Source organism: Lipotes vexillifer, unplaced genomic scaffold (genome assembly GCF_000442215.2).
Source record: "Lipotes vexillifer unplaced genomic scaffold, Lipotes_vexillifer_v1.1 scaffold382, whole genome shotgun sequence".
Lineage (NCBI taxonomy): Eukaryota > Metazoa > Chordata > Mammalia > Artiodactyla > Lipotidae > Lipotes > Lipotes vexillifer.
The window spans coordinates 10,939,923-10,960,373 of record NW_006780611.1 but is presented as its reverse complement, the minus strand read 5'-3'; the positions used below and the strand labels follow the sequence as shown (position 1 = coordinate 10,960,373).

The 20,451-nt window shown below is 52.6% G+C and overlaps 1 protein-coding gene across 1 annotated transcript in view; it reads right to left on the bottom strand.

Annotated features, from left to right (window-relative positions):
* CARD10 (caspase recruitment domain family member 10) overlaps positions 1-7,244 on the bottom strand; it is a 26,353-nt gene extending 19,109 nt beyond the window's left edge. Inside the window, exons 1-4 of the mRNA XM_007454057.1 lie at positions 7,004-7,244; positions 6,013-6,150; positions 3,989-4,314; positions 40-231 (exon numbers count right to left, since the gene is read on the bottom strand). Of these exons, the coding sequence (XP_007454119.1) occupies positions 40-231; positions 3,989-4,314; positions 6,013-6,150; positions 7,004-7,238 (891 nt within the window). The 5' untranslated portion in view covers positions 7,239-7,244. The remainder of the gene's footprint in view (positions 1-39; positions 232-3,988; positions 4,315-6,012; positions 6,151-7,003) is intronic.
* Positions 7,245-20,451: the final 13,207 nt, after the last annotated feature.

Here is a 20,451-nt window from a genome sequence, read left to right as displayed (position 1 = left end):
TCTGCCCCCCGGCACTGCCCCCCGACCCCGACCCCGCACCTGCTGCAGGCCCTCCTGCAGCTCCTGCAGCGATGCCGCCAGCCGCTGGTTCTCCGCGCGCAGCTCGGAAACCAGGTCCGCGCTGTCAGGCTCCTTCTCCTTCTCCTCGGCCCCAGGGAGTGGCCCCCTGGCCCTGCGCAGCAGTGTGCACTCTTCTTCCAGCCGGCTCACCTTGAGCTTCAGCTGGTCCACCTGGGGCCCAGGACAGGGGTCAGCTTGGGGAGGGAGAACCAGCCAGGCCAGAGAGGAGAGGCCCTGTCCCACACTCCTGGGTGCCTCCCCGATTCCCGGAGGGGCCCAAGCAGGTGGCCTCCCCAGACGCGTCTAGGAAGAAGGGACAGGCTGGACAAATACAATAAGGAAGGAAGGGAGGCAGCAAGGCCAAGCCACCCTCCCAAGGGAATCTGCCTCAAGGACCTGTGGGTGGAGGGGCCATATATAACACGCTCTTCTGTCCCACACTTCTGACACTGAGCACAGGACCAGCATAATGGAGGGGAAGGAGGGCTGCACCAAGAACAGGAGGACCCAGGGGCTGGGCCCAGCTCGGCCTCTAACTCAGTGTGGCCTTGGGCAAGTCACAGCCCCTCTCTGTGCCTCAATCTCCTCATCTCCTTGTGGGGGGAAAAAGGAGGAGGAGGATTCTGAGGGTTTCACCCAGCCTAGGGGCCAGGATGTCCCCCTCTCACCCAGTCTCCCCACTCAACATACACTCACAGAACACATGTGAGTCTCATCCTCCCTTAAAGATATTCCTACCAGAGCCTCCACTTGGGAAGATTATGAGGTTGGTTCACCCCAACATGAATTCCAAGTCCGGGATCCATATTTCAGTTGTACCTTTTTACCGTCTGTCATCCTGAGCAAGTCACTTACCTCCTCTGAGCCTCAGTTTCCCCATCAGTAAAATGGGCCCATTCAATCCCCCTGCTCCACCACCTGCCTCCCAAAGTCATTGCAGGAATCAAACAAGACAGCAGGTGGACGGAGGCCTTTAAACTATGGAGCTGCTGAGGGTGTGACAGCGGCTATCTTTACAACTTTAAATAAAATCCTAGGACCCCAACTGTCACCGGTTCAGTGTGGGCAGCCAGAAACTGGCCAAGGGTGCTGGGCGGGCGGCTGGGTGGTGGCCGCCTGACAGACAGCAGATATGCACGGCCAGTCTGCTGGATTATGAATGCACTCAGCCAGAGTGATTTTCCAAATTCATGCGGGGTCTGGTGTCCAGCAGGTCCAGGTGGCTAGACCTGTGGTGGCTAGACAGTGACAAGAGGAGAAGCAGGTGGCAGGCCACAAAATGAAGTCACTGTTGGAAAAAGGGCACAATGACCTCTGGGGCTATACTCAGGCATGCCGACATCTGGTGCCCTAGGAGTGCCCTGGCCTCGCTTGGAAAGGACTTGCAGCCCCACACCCCCAGAGCCTGGCATGGCACCCCACTCCACCCCCCCGCCACGACACACACACGCAAGGGTCTGGAGGCTGGGTCAGGCCGTTCCACGAATTAACACCCCCCACTCCTCCTCCGCAGAGGACTCAGAAAGAAATTCATGACTCTCACATTCCTTTCCCCTCACAAAACACGCTTTGTGAACTGCCAGAGAAAGACAGCTAGCTACAAGGGCAAATGTGGTCACACCCTCTCCAGCAAACCGCAGCCACACACCATGGCCTCCCGCCCAATCCACGGCCAGCAGGCTCCCCCGATGAGCTCAGGGGACGGGGCACCTGGGAGTCTCCGCTGAACCCCAAGAAATACAGATGCATTTAATCCTGGTGTACAAACTCACTTAAGCACAAAATTATAGCGTTCGTTCCTTTAAGTTTATGTTGCTTAGAAATAACAGCTCATTACATTTGCACCTTATAAAACACAGTATTAAATCACAGCCACTACACACCTGTCCACAGGGGGAGGGAACCCAAGCTGCCGAGAAAAGCACCATCAGCTGCTCTGTTCATTTCCATCGGCAAAGCCTTTGTTAATTTGTTGCCAAAAAGCTCCAGTAAGTTAAGGCAAATGTAGGGTAGCTACATTTAAAGAAAAGCTTATCTATTAATTGAATTTCATCCCTTACCCTCCATTGCTAAACTGGGAAAAAGCAGCTATTATCTGCCTACTGGCAGATCTCCATACTGTGTGCACCTGCGGCTGAACCGCAGACACACAGAGAACCTCCGACACCTCTTCGGTGTCCCTACCCAACCCCAGGAGACTCCAGACAGCTGCACACACACACAGGGCATCCCCCACCCCAGTCACATGCACATATCTGCCACCTAAGGGGACCAAACTCAATCACATGCAGCCCAAAGGTGAGACCAACCGTGCAGGCCACAGCCCCTCCCAACACCCAGGGGGGCCGGTGGCCATCGTGCTGTCCTCTCTGAGCAGGCTCTCCCCACCGGCCCCCACCCCATCCCACCCCACCCCACTCCCAGCAGTGCCCAGAGCAAAGTCAGAAATGCTCAGTCTTCAAACCCTGGGAGAGTACTCCAACCAACCTCTCTGTGCCTCAGTTTCCTCATCCATAAATGGGGATAATAACAGAGTTCCCCCCCAACCCCCATTCCAATGGAGCTGCTGGGAAATTAAAGGAGTTGATGGACGGCAAGCCCAGAGAACCATGCCTGCTGCACAGGAGGTGCTGTCTTGCTGTGATGTCATCTGCATCCATGACCTTGCACTTCAAGGATGAGGAAGCTGAGGCTAAAGTAGGCCTGGCAGCCTGGGCCCGTCAACCTGTGGCCTCAATACCCCCAATCAGGACTCATTTCCCCAGACATCAAATCCCCAGCACGCACAGCCGCAGGCTCCAGCGCACCAGTGCACCCACACTGACAGCCTCACACGTGCCACCCAGTATCCACAGGCACCTGTCACCCCCTGGGGTGCTCCAGCCACAGCTGAGCCTCATGGGGTCAGGGGGCTTCAAATCCCACAGTCAGAATCCCCCCTGTGGAACCTCTCTGGGTATGACTGGGGAGAGCCTACTGTGCGCCGCGGGCATTGTCAAATCCTTGGGACAACTCTCTGCAGCAATAAAATCCCATGCGAAGCCCCAGTAAGGAGCCAAGAAAGAGAGGCTCAGTTTCTCAGCCTGTAAGAGGCATGGCCTCACTGGTTGATGGAAGAGAATTGGGTGAGATTTCACCTGGACAGGAGCAAACAGAACAGCACCATGGGGCAGAGGCCAGCGCTGGAGCCAGGTGGACCTGGTTCAAACCCAGGCTGTGCCATTTCCCAATCTGCAGCCTTGAGCAAATCCCTTTACAATCCTAAACCTGTATCTGTATTTCAAAATGAGAACCTGGTGCATGGTGCCTTAGTGAGATTACATGACAGGATGCACGTAACCTGTGTGGCATCGAGTAGCACTTAATAATGATATCAATAACAACGGCCAAGGATAATCCAGGTTTTGAGCACTAACTCTGTACCAGGAACTGTACATGTCTTAAATCCTGTGACTTAAACTCAAGGAATCCTCGTAATCCAAGGTTGCTCTGGCTCAGCACTTGCTGACATTTTGGGCTGGACAATTCTTGGTTGTGGAGGGCTGTCCTGTGCAATTAGGATGTTTAGCAGCATCCTGGGCCTCTACCTACTAGATGTCAACAGCACACTCCTGGTTGTGACAACCAAAAATGTTTCCAGACATGGCCAAATGTTTTTTTTTTTTTTTTTTTTTTTTGCGGGGGGGCGAGGCAAAATCACTCCCAGTTGAAACCACAGTCATAATTCAATGAAATAAATGCTCCCATAATAAATCAACACTCCCATGTTACAGATGAGAAAACTGAGGCACAGGGCAGGGAAGGGACTTGCCCACAGTCCAATATGCGACAGATGGTGGCTTTGGGACACCGGTTGTCTACCATATGACCGTCATTTTTTGCAAACCTGCCCCTTTCCCACGGCACCCCCCATCTCCCCAGGGCCTACCGCCAGCTGCAAGTCCCGGCTGCGCAGCACGGCCGAGTTCTTCTCCTCACTGAGCTGTGCCAGGCGCATGGCAATCATGTAGTTCTCGTCCTTAAGACGCAGCAGCTCCAGGCTCCCCGCCTCCCAGTCCTCCCGCAGCCGCTGGCAGCGCTCCTGAGCCTGCTGTTGCTCCCGCAGCCGCTGCTCCAGCCCTGCCCGTTCTTCCTCCAGCACCCGGCCCCGGGCCTGCAGCTGCTGCTCCCGCTGCAGCTGGCTCTTGCGAGCCTCCCTCAGCCGCCGCACCTCTGTCATCAGGAATTGGGTCAGGCCCTCGGGGCCCTCCTCATCTGCCAGGGGCAGGGGAGAGAAAAGACACAAAATAAAATCCAAGGGGATTTTATAAAATTGAAAAGTCAATAAATAAAATCCAAGGGGATGACAGACTGCACAGAAAAACCCGAACCAGAAGAACTCTAGAAAGAAATATTGGAACCAATTTTTACAATTTGGGGACAGGAACAGCCTTCCTAAACAAGGCACAAAATCAAAGAGCTATAAGAGATTTCTAAACGATGACAGATATAAGAAACAAAGTTAAAAGACAAGCAACAGAGTGGGAGAAAATATAACAAATATAACAAATGACTCAGAACCACAACATATAAAAAGCTCCTACAAATCAATAAGCAAACAACCAAATAAAAATGTGGGCAAAAACTATCAATAGGCAAATCCCAAAACAAAAATGGCTGGTAAACATAGGAAAATACGTTCCAACTCACTAGCAATAATAATAATAATAACAATAATAGTAGTACCACTAACAATTGACTTTATTCTTTGGCCTACATACATATATTAAAAACCACACTTAGGATAGGTATTATTTATTGTACGCATTTTAAAGCCAGAAAAACCGAGGCACAGAAATGTCAAGCCATTTGCCCAAGGTTGACTAACTAGTAAGCTGTGAACATCTCTCAACAAAGTACAAACTTAAAACAACAATATTATTTTTCACATATCTGACTGCATAAAATGTTTTTAAATGATCCCCAGGATGAATGAGGGTACAGCAAAATGGGCACTCATACACTGCTGGGGGATGTATGCTGATTTAACTTTTTTTTTTTTTTTTTTCTTGCGTTATGCGGGCCTCTCACTGTCGTGGCCTCTCCCATTTGCGGAGCACAGGCTCCGGACGCGCAGGCTCAGCGGCCATGGCTCACGGGCCCAGCCGCTCCGCGGCATGTGGGATCTTCCCGAAACGGGGCACGAACCCGCGTCTCCTGCATCGGCAGGCGGACTCTCAAGCACTGCGCCACCAGGGAAGCCCTGATTTAACTTTTAAAATACATATTCTCTAAGAAATCTGACTTCTCAGAACCTCTCCTCCTGAGACACACATTTGCACAAAGATGCACCTAGAAGGATGTTCCCAGCATTGTTTGTAATGGTGCAAACTGGAAACAACCTAGATGTCCATCAACAGAGGATGGGTTAAATGACTGGCACGTCACTAATAAACACTACACAGTCATTTAAAACAAGTGTAACTGATGTGGAAGAAACACAAAAATCAGTTGTTCTGAGAAAAAGTGAAACACAGAGCAAGACACGTAAGATGATTCCCTGTGTGTGTGTCTGTGTGTATAACTGCAAAGAGAAAGGAAACTCGCCAAACTGATACCAGCAAAGCAGAGCTGAAGGAAGAAGTAAAGATCTTTCCTATTTACTTTCAAGTCTCCTGGAGTGTTTGAATTTTTTACAGAAGAAACTGTAAACTGGTACATGCCTGACACATCTTTGGGGGAAAGAGCTGCATTAAGTGTGTGGGCTCTGAGCTTAGACTATAACTGCATTAGAATCGCAGCCCCACACTCAGCCTGCTGGGGGGACCGTGGGCAAACCGGTACAGTTCTCTCTGTGCCTCAGTTTCCCTATGTGTTCAACAGCGACAATGGGAGTGCCTCCCTGACAGGGATGGGGTAAGGAACCTCTGCACTGGTGTCCGAGGCGCTGGCACCCATTGCGGACCCACTCACCGAGGATCATGGAGCAGCGCTGGGCAGGTTCTTGGCCCGTGAGCAGCGTGAAGTGCTCGGGGTAGTAGAACTCCAGGGCTTCCAGGAAGGCCTCGTAGCCCCTCTTCCCGCGGCAGCGCAAGATGTCCATCAGGCGCCCTGGGAAGTGGGACGGGGGCGGTGCCCAAGGGTCAAGGTGAGGGCTTCTCCCCGTGCCTAGTTGCTTTCTCCCCCCTTCCCCACACCCCGCCATACTCCAGGGCCCACGTTCCCCGGATTTCTGAACCGGTGACACACACAGGGGCCTGACTCAACACATCAGCGGGGAGAGCCCGTCTGCCACGGCCAGGAAAGCCGGGACCCACCCACTCCATGGCACCCCAAGCCGCTGCCTGCGGCCCCCACAGATATAGGGCCAGCAAATGCAGCCTGCCTTTTCAGTGGCACAGGGAAGCCCCCTCCATCCCCAAACGCAAAGAAAAATATTTCTCTCATTGACCAACGCCTGAAATTCCATTAGACCCTCATCCCTTTGCCAGCTCTGTTCAAAGGCACAACTTATGGGAGAAGGCACCCTCAGAAAGCTGAGATGGGTCTTGAGCACTTGAGAAAAACGCTCCCAGGAGTGTGTAGCACACAGAAGTGGGGGGCGGGGGGGGGTAGCAGAGAGAACCGAAGAGATCAAAGGACACAGGAAAGCTGCCAAATCCACCAGCTGTGATCGGGAGGTCCCAAGCCCAGCCTGCACCGGCAACTACAGCCAACCCCTTGCTCTAAGGGGGGCCCAGGAAATGGGAGAAAAATCCAGACGCGGTCTAGGCACCGTGGACACGCTGGGTCACGCTGTGGTTCAGGAGGAGGGAGGGTGGTGGGCACACCAACCATCCCACTCTACCGATGTGGAGACCGAAGCCCCGGGGATCGGCGCCCTTGGCCCGACGGTCCCGAAGAAGGCCCCAGGGAAGGCCGGCACCGCCCGCTCAGGCCCGACCCCGCGCCCCCCACGGCTCACCGGTGCGGTTGACGCGGCACGGGAAGCGGTAGGTGCTCAGCACCTCCTCCTCGTCCTGCTCGTCGATGACCCGGCATTGGCGCAGATACGGTGTGAGCTTGGCCGGGTTGAGGGCGCGCGTCAGCCGGTGCCGGACGCCCTCGATCCGCTCCCACAGCGCGTCCTCCTCCGCCTCGGACCCGGAGCCGGCCCCAGCCTCCTCCTCGGCCTCCCCTGCCTCGGCCCCGCCCGGCATGACCGCGTCTTCGGGGTCTGCGGGCCAGAGGCGAGCGGGGGTCGGCGGGGTGCGCCGGCCGATCCCAGCACTGGGCGTCGCCCGCAGGACCAGCCGCCGTCGCCGCCGGAACCCCCCCCTCCCGCCCCCGGTCCGCCCGGCGGGTGCCCGGCCCCCGCGTCCCCGGGACTCACCCCGCACGCCGGAGCCGTCTCGGACTCCCGGGTCAGCGCTCTGGCGGCGGCTCCGCCGGCTCAGGGGGGCGGGGTCAGCGGCGCCCCTGGCCCTGGCCCCGCCCCCGGCTCCGGCCCGGCCGCCGCCCGGGCTGCCCCGGCCTCCCCACATCGCCGCCCCGGCCCGGGCCGAGGAGCGTCCGGCCGGCCAACCACCCGCACGTCCGCCAGCACGCCCGGCTCCCCGCCGTCCGGCCGCCGCGCGCCTCCCCCCCGCTTCCTGTTTCCCGCCGGCTCTCCCGGCCCTGGCTCGGCGGGGTCCCGATGGCCCGCCCACACCTGCCTGGCCTCGGGGCCTGGCGGCGCGGGCGGGACATGCAAGCTCTCACCCTCTCGCGTGCGCGCGGGGCACGCGGCGTCGGCCCCCACGGCGCGCCCCCCGCGCCCTGCCCGCGGCTCCCACCTGGCACCTGGCGCCCACGTCGACACACAGCCTGCACGGTGGCCAAACGGCGCACACATCACATCAGCAAGAGGCACACCGGTCACACCGGCACACGACGTCACACCAGCGCAGTGTACTCAGGACTCAAAGGTCCCAGAACCCACGTGTCACACCAACCCTGTGCAGATGCCACACACCCGGTCACAATCTTATCTCCTCCGTCTCTAAGGAAATGACCATGCAGTGTGGGGCAGGGATCCCATGTTTCTGAGAACTCCCCCAGATCTCTCCCCAAGAGCTGTCCCAGGGTCAGAGCACTTCTATGGCCCAGCTCAGCTGAGGGCCTACTGGGGCCCGTCGTGTGAGAGCACTGCCTGGGAGCAGGAGATCCTATCCCAGCCAGGCCTCTGACCTGCTCCTGACCCAGGCAAGTGCTTGCCCTCCCAGGCCTCAATGTCCCCAAGTAGACTGCCAGCTCTGGCACCTTCCCTCAAACTAAAACGCAGCCCCTGGGTGGGCTGCAAAAGACAGAAGTATGGCTGCGTTCTCAGAGATGGGAGTCTGAACTCTCAGGGCACCACTGCCAGATCCCCTTCTACCTAAAGTCTCATGGCAGAACACGAAGACCAGGGATCCATTCCCCCAAAAGAGTGTTCCGCCAGATGCTAGACCCAGAAATGCTTGGGAGAGGTTCTGTGGTCAAGTCAAGAAAGTTTGAGAAACGCTGCCTCCATATTGCCCCCTGCCACCTTGGGAAACTCGTAGTCACTTATCATGGTAAAGTGTGCACCCATATCTGCTGGCACCGCGATAGCATCTCTCCATGGGTTAGAAACTGCCAGTGGAAACTGACAGTGAAGAGCGGAAGGGCAGGAAAGAGTTCTAAGCTCCCCAAACTCCTTCCATACCATCTGACTTAAATGCCATGTACATTTGTGTTATTTATCCAAAGAAATAAAAGTTTTCAACAAATGAAGGCCCTGAAAAGCCCTGCAATAAAGAAACTGGTTTAACTTTATAAATCCTAGTGTTCTTTCCCAAACTTAATTAACCATTTTTTGTTTTGTTTTGGAGATCACCAGTTTACATGAGGGGAAATGCTTTGGAAATACTGGATTCTAGTGCAAATTCCTCAGTTCACAGAGGAGGAAGCAGATGCCCAGTAGGGCAAGGAACTTGCCCAAATTCACACAGCGAGGAAGAAATGGGACCAGGCCAGAGCCCAGCCCCTGGCCCCTCTGTCTCCTCAGCCAGGCTCTGAGCCCAGGCACACACCAGTGTGCCCAGTGGCCCAGGTAGCCTCGGCTTCCTGTAATCCTCCCACCAGCAGCCCTGTTCATTGTCAATATTTTTAACTTGGCCAGGATAATGGGATGAAAGTCTTTGAAAATCTTTCTGTGGTTAATTATTTCCTCATCAAGAAGCCTAAGCAGGGCCTGGAGATAAGGCACAGAAACCAAGGGGCCTGCAGGTAAGTAGACAGAGAAGTGATGGGACACTAAGCTGAGCAGGGGGTCGCTGGATGCCCAGGAGTCCTGGAGAACCTGCAATTCCCATGGGCACCATGCTCACATATTCATGTGCAGTTATACACACTCACAGACACACTGACACACACTCACCCACAGAGGGCATCCAGCCAGGTGGGAGACAAGGGGGCACACACCTGCCCTCCCCACAAGGCAGAGCTTCCTTGAGTGTCCACAGCACCGAGGGTGGAAGAGTGCAATTAAACATTGCCTCCTCAGGATTTCCCTGGTGGTGCAGTGGTTAAGACTCCACGCTCCCAATGGTGGCAGGGGGGTGGGGAGGGCCGGGTTTGATCCCTGGTCAGGGAACTAGATCCCACGTGCGTGCCGCAACCAAGAAGCACACATACCACAGCTAAGGAGCCAGCGAGCCACTACTAAGGAGCCCACCTGCTGCAACTAAGACCCGAAGCAACCAAATAAATAAATTAAATTAATATTTTTTTAAAAATCACCTTATGTCCTCTTGTGGATTCTGCTACATTCATCTCTCTACAGCCACACCAGGAAGGCAGGAACTGAGGCAGGGAGACAGAGGGTCTAGACCTCGCATCAGGGGCCCTGGGTCTTAACCCCAGCTGACTGCCACGAATGCTGTTCTGAGCCTCAATTTCCTTGTCTGAAAAGGCAGGTGATGAGTAATTCCAGCCACACCTAGAGAGGAAGACTGCCTAGGAGCAGAGAAAGTGCCCTAGGGACTTTAGGGCACATTTGACCTTAGTTATGTCTCCTTGGACAAATTCCTTCCCTTCCCAATTTCTACATCTGTAAAATGAACATAATGGTCACCCTATGCAGGGACTGCCTCTGAGCTACAGTTCCTTTATTTGTGAAATGGGCACTGGGCAGTCAGTCCTCTTCCTGCTTCAGAGCAAAGCATGCCCCCATATCGCAAACCAATCCATGTCCCACCACCTCTGACCCTGCTGGTCCAAGCCACTAACCTACCCACCCACAGGGCACTGGACTACAGTGCACTCTGCAGCCAGAGGGATGACTTTAAAAACAGTTAATACTCTCCAGAGGTTTCCCACCAAACGGGAATATAAAGCAAGTTGCCCCCCAGACCCTGCCAGCTGCCCCGCCCCATCTCCTCCCACTGCCCCCCTCACTCACCAGTCTCATTCTGTTCCTGGAATCTCACCTCAGTGCTTTCATTCAGCCTGTTCCTTCTGCCTGAAACACTTGTCCCTCAGCTCCTGGCATGGAGGGCTCCTTCTAGCTATTCAAGTCTCAGATCAAAAGTCACCTCCCTTGGGACTTCCCTGGCAGTCTAGTGGTTAGGACTTCGCCTTCCGGTGCAGGGGCTGCGGGTTCAGTCTCTGGTTGGGGAGCTGGGATCCCACATGCCTCGTGGCCAAAAAACCGAGACATGAAACAGAAGCAATATTGTAACAAATTCAATAAAAACTTTTAAATTGGTCCACATCAAAAAAAAAATCTTAAAAAAAAACTGGGCTTCACTGGTGGCGCAGTGGTTAAGAATCCACCTGCCAATGCAAGGGACACGGGTTGGAGCTCTGGTCCAGGAAGATCCCACATGCTGCGGAGCAACTAAGCCCGTGCGCCACCACTACTGAGCCTGCACTCTAGAACCCACGAGCCACAACTACTGAAACCCTCACGCTCTAGGGCCCGTGTGCCGCAACTACTGAGCCCGCGTGCTGCAACTACTGAAGCCCGCATGCCTAGAGCCCGTGCTCAGCAACAAAGAGAAGCCACAGCAATGAGAAGCCCGCACACCACAACGAAGAGTAGCCTCCGCTCACCGCAACTAGAGAAAGCCTGTGCGCAGCAACGAAGACCCAACGCAGCTAAAAATAAATTAATTAATTAATAAAATTTAGTTTTAAAAAAAGTCACCTCCCTTGGGACAGGAGCATCCACACAGGCAGAGCTCCCCCTGCACGGTTCCCATGCATGCCCTCAAGCCACTCTGTGCTGTTTTCTCCACTGCATGTTTTCTCCATCAGACACTTCCCCATTCTTCGATTACTTTACCTGTTTATTGCCTGCTTCTGCTCCAAGAACAGAAATGTCTTGGTCAACAGGAGTGGGCCGGAATGTTCCAAGAACAGTGAGGATGAGGTGTGGAGTCGGACAGGAGAGGAGATTGGAGAAGGCAGGAGGATAGGGGAAAGGATACAGAGCAGAAGGCCATACAGGTTATTGTCAAGACTTTGGCTTTCCCTTTTATCAGTAGTAATACTGGGGGCCCTTGAACAACACAGGTTTGAACGGCACAGGTCCACTTATTGCAGATTTTTTTCAGTAAATATGTACTACGGTATCATCCCTGGTTGGTTGAATCCAAGGATGCGAAACCTGGGATACGGAGGGCCAGCTGCAAAGTTATAAGAGGATTTTCAACCACATGGGGGTTGGCGCCCCTAACCCCCATGTTGTTCAAGGATCAACTGTACCAGATTATTATTGTCTCCTGCAAACCAGCCTCAAGGCCCACAGAGGCGGGCATCTACTTTTTCGTTCACCCCTTCAGGGAGGCCCCCAACACTGGCACCTTCTCTCTTCCTCTTAGGCGGCCTCTGATGGCATCCCAGGAATCAGAGCCTTGATTTCTCTCTCCTCTAGACTGGAAATGTGGGTGCATGGTGGATCTGGGCTCCCCGACCCCAGCCCCCAGGCTGATCTCACCTTGTCTGGCCATCTCTTCACCAAAAGCAGGGCCTGGGTCCCATAGGTGCATACGTGACGGCACCCAGCATGGGACCTGGCACACAGTACATGTTCAGTAAGAGACTGGTGAATGGACCTGGCACTGGGGAGAATTCCTTTTGATGGGATGCACGACACCAGAACCAGACCGCCCCAGGGTTCAAATCCCAGTATAACACTTGCTTGTGACCCTGGGCAAGTCACAATTTAAGTTTTCTCTACCCTTCATCTGACGGGCTAAATGCACATGATCAATTGAATTCATCTAACAATATCTCTTTCTGTCCCACTGTCCAGTGTCCCGCTAGGGTCACTCTGTGCAGTAGGCCAGGGGGGACCTGCTTCCCTGGGACCTGTTCCACGGAGATGGGGAAGGAAGGAGGAGGCTGGGGAGTCTTCTGTGGCCAGTCACAGGAGTCTGGGCCAGAAGGGCCTTTAAGGCTATCACCTTTCATTAGCTGTGAAAAGGAAGGAAATCCTACCATTTGCAACGCCATGGATGGGCCTGGAGGGCATCACGCTAAGTGAAATAAGTCAGACAGAGAACACAAGTACTGTATGATCTCACTTATATGTGGAATCCAAAATAACCGAACTCATTGAAACAGAACAGATTGGTGGTTGCCAGGGATGGGGGCTAGGGGCATGGGAAATGGGTGAAGGGAGTCAAAATGTACAAACTTCCAGTTACAAGATAAGTGCTGGGGATGTAATATACAGCAGGGTGATTATAGTTAACAATACTGTATTGTCTATTTGAAAATTGCTGAGAGAGTAGATCTTTAAAGTTCTCATGGCAAGAAGAAAACAATTTGTAAGTATGTGAGGTGATGGATGTGAACTAAACATATCACGGTAATCATTCACAGTATGTACATGTGTCACATCATTGTGCTGTACACCTTCAACTAATGCAACATTGTATATCAATTATATCTGAAGGACACTGGGGGAATAAGACTACCATTTTACAGAAATTGGGGCAACTGAGGCCCAAGGCCTTGGTGGCCTGGGTGAGCCCTGGGTTCCCCAAAGCAGGAACAGCTGGGCGCCCTCCAGCATCACGTGACTGAGCTAGAGACTCCACAGGGGTCAGGAGGAGAATGGGTGGCCGTGTCCCACCTTCTCTTTCCCCCATGACTACCCTCGGCAGCCTCGGCAGCAGCAGAGCAGGAAGACGACTCACCCTCCTTCCAGTTCAGATCAATTACAGAGGGATTTGTGCCTGTCTGACCTTGGGCTCCCAGGGGCTGGGAGCTGGGCTGGGCTGAGGGGTCCCATTCAGGAGGTCCAGGGCTGGGCTCAGAAAAGACAGAAGAAGCAGCCGGAAACTGAAGCTGAGCTTCTCTGGCCCACCCCTCCCCCCACCCATGGCTGTAGCACCCTGCCACGTCACAGGTCCTCTCTGCCTCGGTTTGCACCTCTGCACCACAAGGTAATTGGAGGGAGATGTCCATCCCAGCAAGTCACTGACCCTCCTCCTGAGAGAAAATGGAGACCCCAAGGGGTACACACCTGAGGGACACACCCGAGGCTGCCATAGGAACATGAGCCTCCTGCCAGCTCTCCAGGGAGTGCATCCAGGAGAAGGCAGCCACTCAGGAACGTTGCCTGGGGGCCCTGAATTCCACAGAAAAGCCAGCGGAATTGCCTGGGCTGAGTCAGTAGGAAAGGGCGGGCCAGGGGACCTGCCAGCTCTGAGTCACTGGGGCCCCACTGGCTTGCGTGCCTTCCTCTGCCGCCTGCCAGGACCAAACGCGGGATCCTACAGACCCAGGTTCAAAGTCCAGCCCAGACACTTCAGTGAGGTCATGACCCTGGGCAGTGGAGACAATAATGGTTGTATATCATTAAATGAATGGCTTTATGCAACGTGCTTGGCACAGAGTTGGCACTCAATAACAACAATAGCCAAGAGTTTTGAGCACTTGTATATGGGACATATTATGTACAAACAGTTTCCAAAATTAGCTCCTTAAAATCTTAACAGGGACTTCCCTGATCGCACAGTGGTTAAGAATCCGCCTGCCAGTGCAGGGGACACCGGTTCGAGCCCTGGCTCGGGAAGATCCCACATGCCACAGAGCAGCTAAGCCCATGCGCCACAACTACTGAGCCTGAGCTCTAGAGCCCGCGAGCCACAACTACTGAGCCCACGCGCCACAACTACTGAAGCCTGCGGGTCTACAGCCCATGCTCCGCAACAAGAGAAGCCACCGCAATGAGAAGCCCACGCACCGCAACGAAGAGTAGCCCCCGCTCGCCGCAACTAGAGAAAACCCGCGAGCAGCAACAAAGACCCAATGCAGCCAAAAATAAATAGAATAAAGTAAATAAATTTATTTTTTAAAAAAATCTTAGCAAACAGCTAGACATGTGGAGTCACATGGGTGATGTTGTTGGTGCTGTGCTGAGCATGGAGGGGAGAAATCTGCCCCCCGCCTCCGTGTGACCCTCCTTTCCCCCTCCCCCGGGCCCACCTACCAGCACAGTTCCCTGCACAGTCTCCCTGCACAGCCCTGTTTGGTGCCCTGGGCCAACCACTGTAGGTTAAGTTGCTTGTAGTGGTAAGAAGAGGAAGTCCTCTGCCCAGGGGCATCAAGAACTAAAGCTGAGGAAAAGGCAAGAGAAGGAAGGGCAGTTCAGGCAGAAGGAATAGCCAGTACAAAGGCCCAGGGGCAGGAAATCTCACATTCTGTTGCCAAAGGGCCCTTCGTTTCCCTCACCTGCTGGGACTTGCACCTTTCTGAGCCATCAGTGCTGCTCACCATAGGCCCCATGACTCAGACACCACCCCAGGGTGGGGAGGTGAGCTGTGGGGCGGTCCTGCTGGCAGGCTGGTGAATAATCATCCCACTGGCGTAGAACTCAGACCCAGGCAGGGCGCTGAACTCCTCCGTCTCACACAAGCCCAGGGGGCAGGGCCTGTCAATATCCCAGGCCAGGTGAGGAAACCAAGGCTCAGGTAAGACCACAGACAGAGTTGCCTGTCCCATCCAGGAACTTGTTGACGGCGACACTCTCTTGGGAGGATGAGCGACCTCAGTGTGGACAAGAAAACCCGGTTTAAATCCTACTCTGCCTCTCATTTGTTACCAGACTTTGGGGAGCCAGAACCTCCTTTCTTGGCCTCATTTTCTACCATCTGTGCAGTGGGGGTGGCCTGATGAAATGAACCTGCAGCATGGCGCAGGCTCTGGAGCCAGATTGCCTGCATTTAAACCCCTCTCGGTGCCTCAGTCTCCTTATCTGTAAAATGGAGAGGAGAATAGTACCTATTGGATAGGGCAGTTCTGAGGACGAAATAAGTTAATATACGTAAAGTGCCCTGCACATAGTAGGCTTTCAGGATAGTGATGGCTGTTGCAATCCATGAGGGCTCTATCTGCTGGGAAGATCCTGCCTGCCTCCCTCCTCCCCCACCTCCACACTCATCCGGCCCCAGGTCCTGGCACACTTGGACCCCACAGAAGCCTCTGCACTGGTCCCATGTCTGGCTGGAAGGCTTTTCCCTCCCCTTTTCTTGTAACTGGCTCCTCCATGTCCTTTGATTCTGGCTCACATGACCCTTCCTCAGAGAGACTCCTTTGTCCACTCTGTGGAAAGGAGGTCTTCCACCACCACTGTGTGCTCTCGTGAAGATCTGTCAACTCTGTGATGTATTTGTCCACTTCCATCCTCCATAGAATGTAAGGCCCTGAGGACAAACGTGGCATCCACCTCCTTCATCACTGAATCCCTAGTGCCTAACTCTGTACCTGGCTCACAGCTGGTATTCCAGAGATATGGGCAGAATGAATGAATGATCCATATTAGGTTTCAATGCATCTTACACACTCAGGAAACTCCCAGAGCTCCAAGAGGATAGGACCCTGAGGCCTGAGCAATAATAATAACTGCCAGCATTTCCGAGTGCTTGTTGTCTACCGGACCATTCTGAGTGCTTTCCATAGATTAATCCCTTTAATCCTCACGACAGACCTGGGAAGCAGCCACGATTACTACCCCATTTTATAGATGAGGACACTGAGATTCCAGTTAAGTACCTTGCCCAAGGGCACCCAGCTGGGAAGTGGGAGCTCTGGAATTTGAACCCACACACAGTCTGGTGCTGGAGTCAGCTTGTTTTGTTTTGTTTTGTTAATAGACTTTATTTTTTAGAGCAGTTTTAAGTTCACAGCAAAACTGAGTGGAAGGCACAGACACTTCCCATATAACCTCTGCCCCAGCACAGGCATAGGCTCCCTCATTGTCACCATCCCCCACCATCAGCTTGCTTATAAATACTTGCTTATAAACTGTCCAACATTGCAAACAGGAAGGCTTCCTGGAAGAAGCAGGACAGAAGCTGTGTCTGGAAGAGGGGAGCGGATTCCTGCACCACAGACAGGGAGCTGGTGTGTGCAGTAGGGAACTGAGTGCACCCAGATGTGACTGGATGAGTGGCAGAGAGGGCCTGGAGAAAGCCCTGGGGAATAAAGTTACCAGATGTTCCACTTACCTAATGGCACGTATCAATCCACCCCAAAACGCAGCACACGACAACCACCACTTATGTAGCTCATGAATCTGCACTTGGGTGGCTCGTCTCTGCTCACATGGCGTCAGTGGGGATCAAAGGGCATCTAGAGGCTGAGAGCTGGGGCTCCTCAGGCACCTCACTCTATCTTTTAGCAGTCTCACTGCATGGTCTCTAAGCATCACGGCCTCAGGGCAGCCAGCTTCCAACATGGCATGAGAGCCAGAGGACTCCATCGCCCTTTATGACCTGGCCTTGGAAGTCAGCCAGTGTCACTTCTGTCACACGCTATTGGTCAAAGCAGTCACAGGCTCACCCAGGTTGGGGGTGGCCACGGGGGCATGGGCTGTACCTCTTGATGGAGGAGTGGCAAAGTTCTGGAAGAGCATGTGTGGTGTGATAAATACTGTGCTAGACATTTTTGAAAATGTATTCTGTCACAGCAGGTGACTGGGGCTGGATCAAGGTGTCAGCCAAGGAGCCTGCTCTGTCTGTGCATGGCAGACTCAGCTCTAAGTCCTGGGTCAAGTGACTGTATGCCTCAGACGTCTCTTTTCTTAAAGCTTTTAAAAAATGTTTACTTAGGTATAAAACACAATGAAGTGCACAGATCTTTTTTTTTTTTAATTTTATTTATTTTTGGCTGCATTGGGTCTTCTTTTTTTTTTTTTTTTTTGCGGTACACGGGCCTCTCACTGCTGTGGCTTCCCCCGTTGCGGGGCACAGGCTCCGGACGGCAGGCTTAGTGGCCATGGCTCACGGGCCCAGCCGCTCCGCGGCATGTGGGATCCTCCCGGACCGGGGCATGAACCCGCGTCCCCTGCATCGGCAGGCGGATTCTCAACCACTGCGCCACCAGGGAAGCCCAGGGAAGTCCCTGCATTGGGTCTTCATTGCTGCGTGCGGGCTTTCTCCAGTTGCGGTGAGTCGGGGCTACGCTTCATTGCAGTGCGCGGGCTTCTCATTGTGGTGGCTTCTCTTGTTGCGGAGCACGGGGTCTAGGCGCATGGGCTTCAGTAGTTGCAGCACTTGGGCTCAGTAGTTGTGGCGCATGGGCTTTGCGGCATGTGGGATCTTCCCGGACCAGAACTTGAACCCGTGTCCCCTGCGTTGGCAGGCAGATCCTTAACCACTGCGCCACCTGGGAAGTTCAAGTGTACAGATCTTAAGTGGGAGCTCAGTGGATTTTGACCAATGTCTGCACCCAGGTGACCACCACCCAGATCAAGACACTGACCATTTCCAGCACCCAGTCAAGACCTCCTCCAGAGGCAACTACTCTTCTGTCCTCTGTCGCCATGGATTAGTTTCACCTATTTTTGTTCTTCATAGAAATGGAATCATCCAGCATGTGCTCCTTGGTCTCTGGAGTCTTTCATTCACCACATCAGTGAGGTTCTTCCACGTAGGTGTGTATATCTGTAGACTGTTGTGTATTTGTAGATTATCCAGTCTTGTTACTGAATAACATTCTGCTTTGCAGATATGCTGTTTAATGGGCATCTGGGTAGTTCCTGTTTAGGGGCTATTACAGATACTGCTGCTATGGGAATTCCCTGGTGGCCCAGTGGTTAGGACTCCATGCTTCCACTGCAGGAGGCACGGGTTCGATCCCTAGTCCAGGAACTAAGATCCTGCATGCTATGCAGCGTGACCAAAAAAAAAAAATACTGCTGCTATGAATATTCATGTGCACTTCCCCTAATAAACATGTTTGTGCATCTCTGTTGGATTCACACCCAAGAGTCGGCTTCCTTGGTCATGGGGTCGGCATATGGTCAGCCTCAGTAGATCTACCAAGCAGTCTTGCCACGTGCTTGACCATTTTCCACTCCCACCGGTGGTGTGTGAGCAATCCACACACTCACCAACACTCAATGTGGGCAGTTTCATTTTACTCAATCTATTGAAGGTAAAGTGGAAACCAGTTTTCTGAATGAAATCTCACTACGAGCCACCGTTTCTAAGACAGATCAAAGGCGAGATGAAGTGAAAGCAAATACTATACACAAGGGGGAGCCCACAGAAGCATCTTGCTATTCTTTTAGTTGGTTTTGCTTTATTTTCTATGTTTATATTTTTACTGAGGTGATTACATATTGTAAAATTAAAACATAAAGCATATATGAGCCCTTCTTGGAAAAACTGTGAAGCCCTTCCTCCTGGACGGCAAGCAGCTAAGAGGTGACTATAAATAAAGGAACTCAAAAATGGAAGAGCTGAGGTGAGTATGGAATCCACTTCGGTAGAGAATTAAAACTAAACAAGCAAAGAAGTTATGGCGAAAAAGCAGAATTTAAATGCTATAAACTCCAACAAAGCAAAAAGAATATGAACAATAATAACTGGGAAGTGGGTAGGAGGGGAAGTGGAAGAAAATGTAAAGGAGCGAATTTATCTTTTATTTCAAAGAGGTGATACAGGATGATTAAATTCAAACACGTAGTTTTTAAAAAATTACTCCAAATATTTCAAGTGAAAGATTGTCAGACTAGATAAAAATAACAAACCCAACTCTATGCTACTTACAAGAGATATGATTTAAATATAAGAATACAGGGACCTCCCTGGTGGCACAGTGGTTAAGAATCCGCCACCCAATGCAAGGGACAAGGGTTCAAGCCGTGGTCCGGGAAGATCCCACATGCTGCAGAGCAACTAAGCCCATGTGTCACAACTACTGAGCCCACGTGCTGCAACTACTGAAGTCCATGCGCCTCGAGCCCGTGCTCTGCAACAAGAGAAGCCACCGCAAATGAGAAGCCCTCACACTGCAACGAAGAGTAGCCCCCCCCGCCACAGCTAGAGAAAGCCGGCATGCAGCAACAAAGATCCAACACAGCCAAAAATGAATAAATAAATAAATACATATAAGAACACAGAATGGATGAAAACAAAAGTGTAGAAAGAGATATACCACACAAACAATAACCAAAACAATTTGCTGCAGCTGGTGGCGCAGTGGTTGAGAGTCCGCCTGCCAATGCAGGGAACACGGGTTCATGCCCCGGTCCGGGAAGATCCCACATGCCGCGGAGCGGCTGCGCCCGTGAGCCATGGTCGCAACGGGAAAGGCCACAATAGTGAGAGGCCCGCGTACCGCAAACAACAAGAAAAAAAAGCAGTACTAGAAATAAAGGGGACATTTCATTCAGGAAGATATCATAATCTCAAATTTGTATGTACCCAATAGCAGTGGTTCAAAATACAAGCAAAATTTAATGGAACTAATAGGAGGAAGAAACACATCTGTAGTCATGGTAGGAGACTTTAACAAACATCTCTCAACAATGTATGTGAATTTAGCAAAGTCACTAGAAATGGGATCAGTATACAGAATCAACTATATTTCTCTCCTTTGGCCACAAATATAAAACAACATTTTAAAACAGAAACTATTAAACTCCTGGAAGATAATATAAGAGAAAATTTAGATGACCTTGAGCTTGGTGATGACTTTTTCAACACAACGCCAAAGGCATGAGCCACGAAAGAAATCATTGATAAGCTGGACTTCACTAAAATTGAAAACTTGTAAAAGACACTGTCAAAAGAATCAGAAGACAAGCCAAAGACAGGGAGAAAATATTCCAAAAGACATATCTGATAAAGGACTGTTATCCAAAATATACAAAACTCTTAAAACTCAACAATAAGAAAACAAGCAACCTGACTAAAAACAGGAGCAAAATGGGCTTCCCTGGTGGCACAGTGGTTGAGAGTCTGCCTGCCGATGCAGGGGACACAGGTTCGTGCCCCAGTCCGGGAAGATCCCACATCCCACATGCCGCAGAGTGGCTGGGCCCGTGAGCCATGGCTGCTGAGCCTGTGTGTCCAGAGCCTGTGCTCCGCAACGGGAGAGGCCACAACAGTGAGAGGCCCGCATACCGCA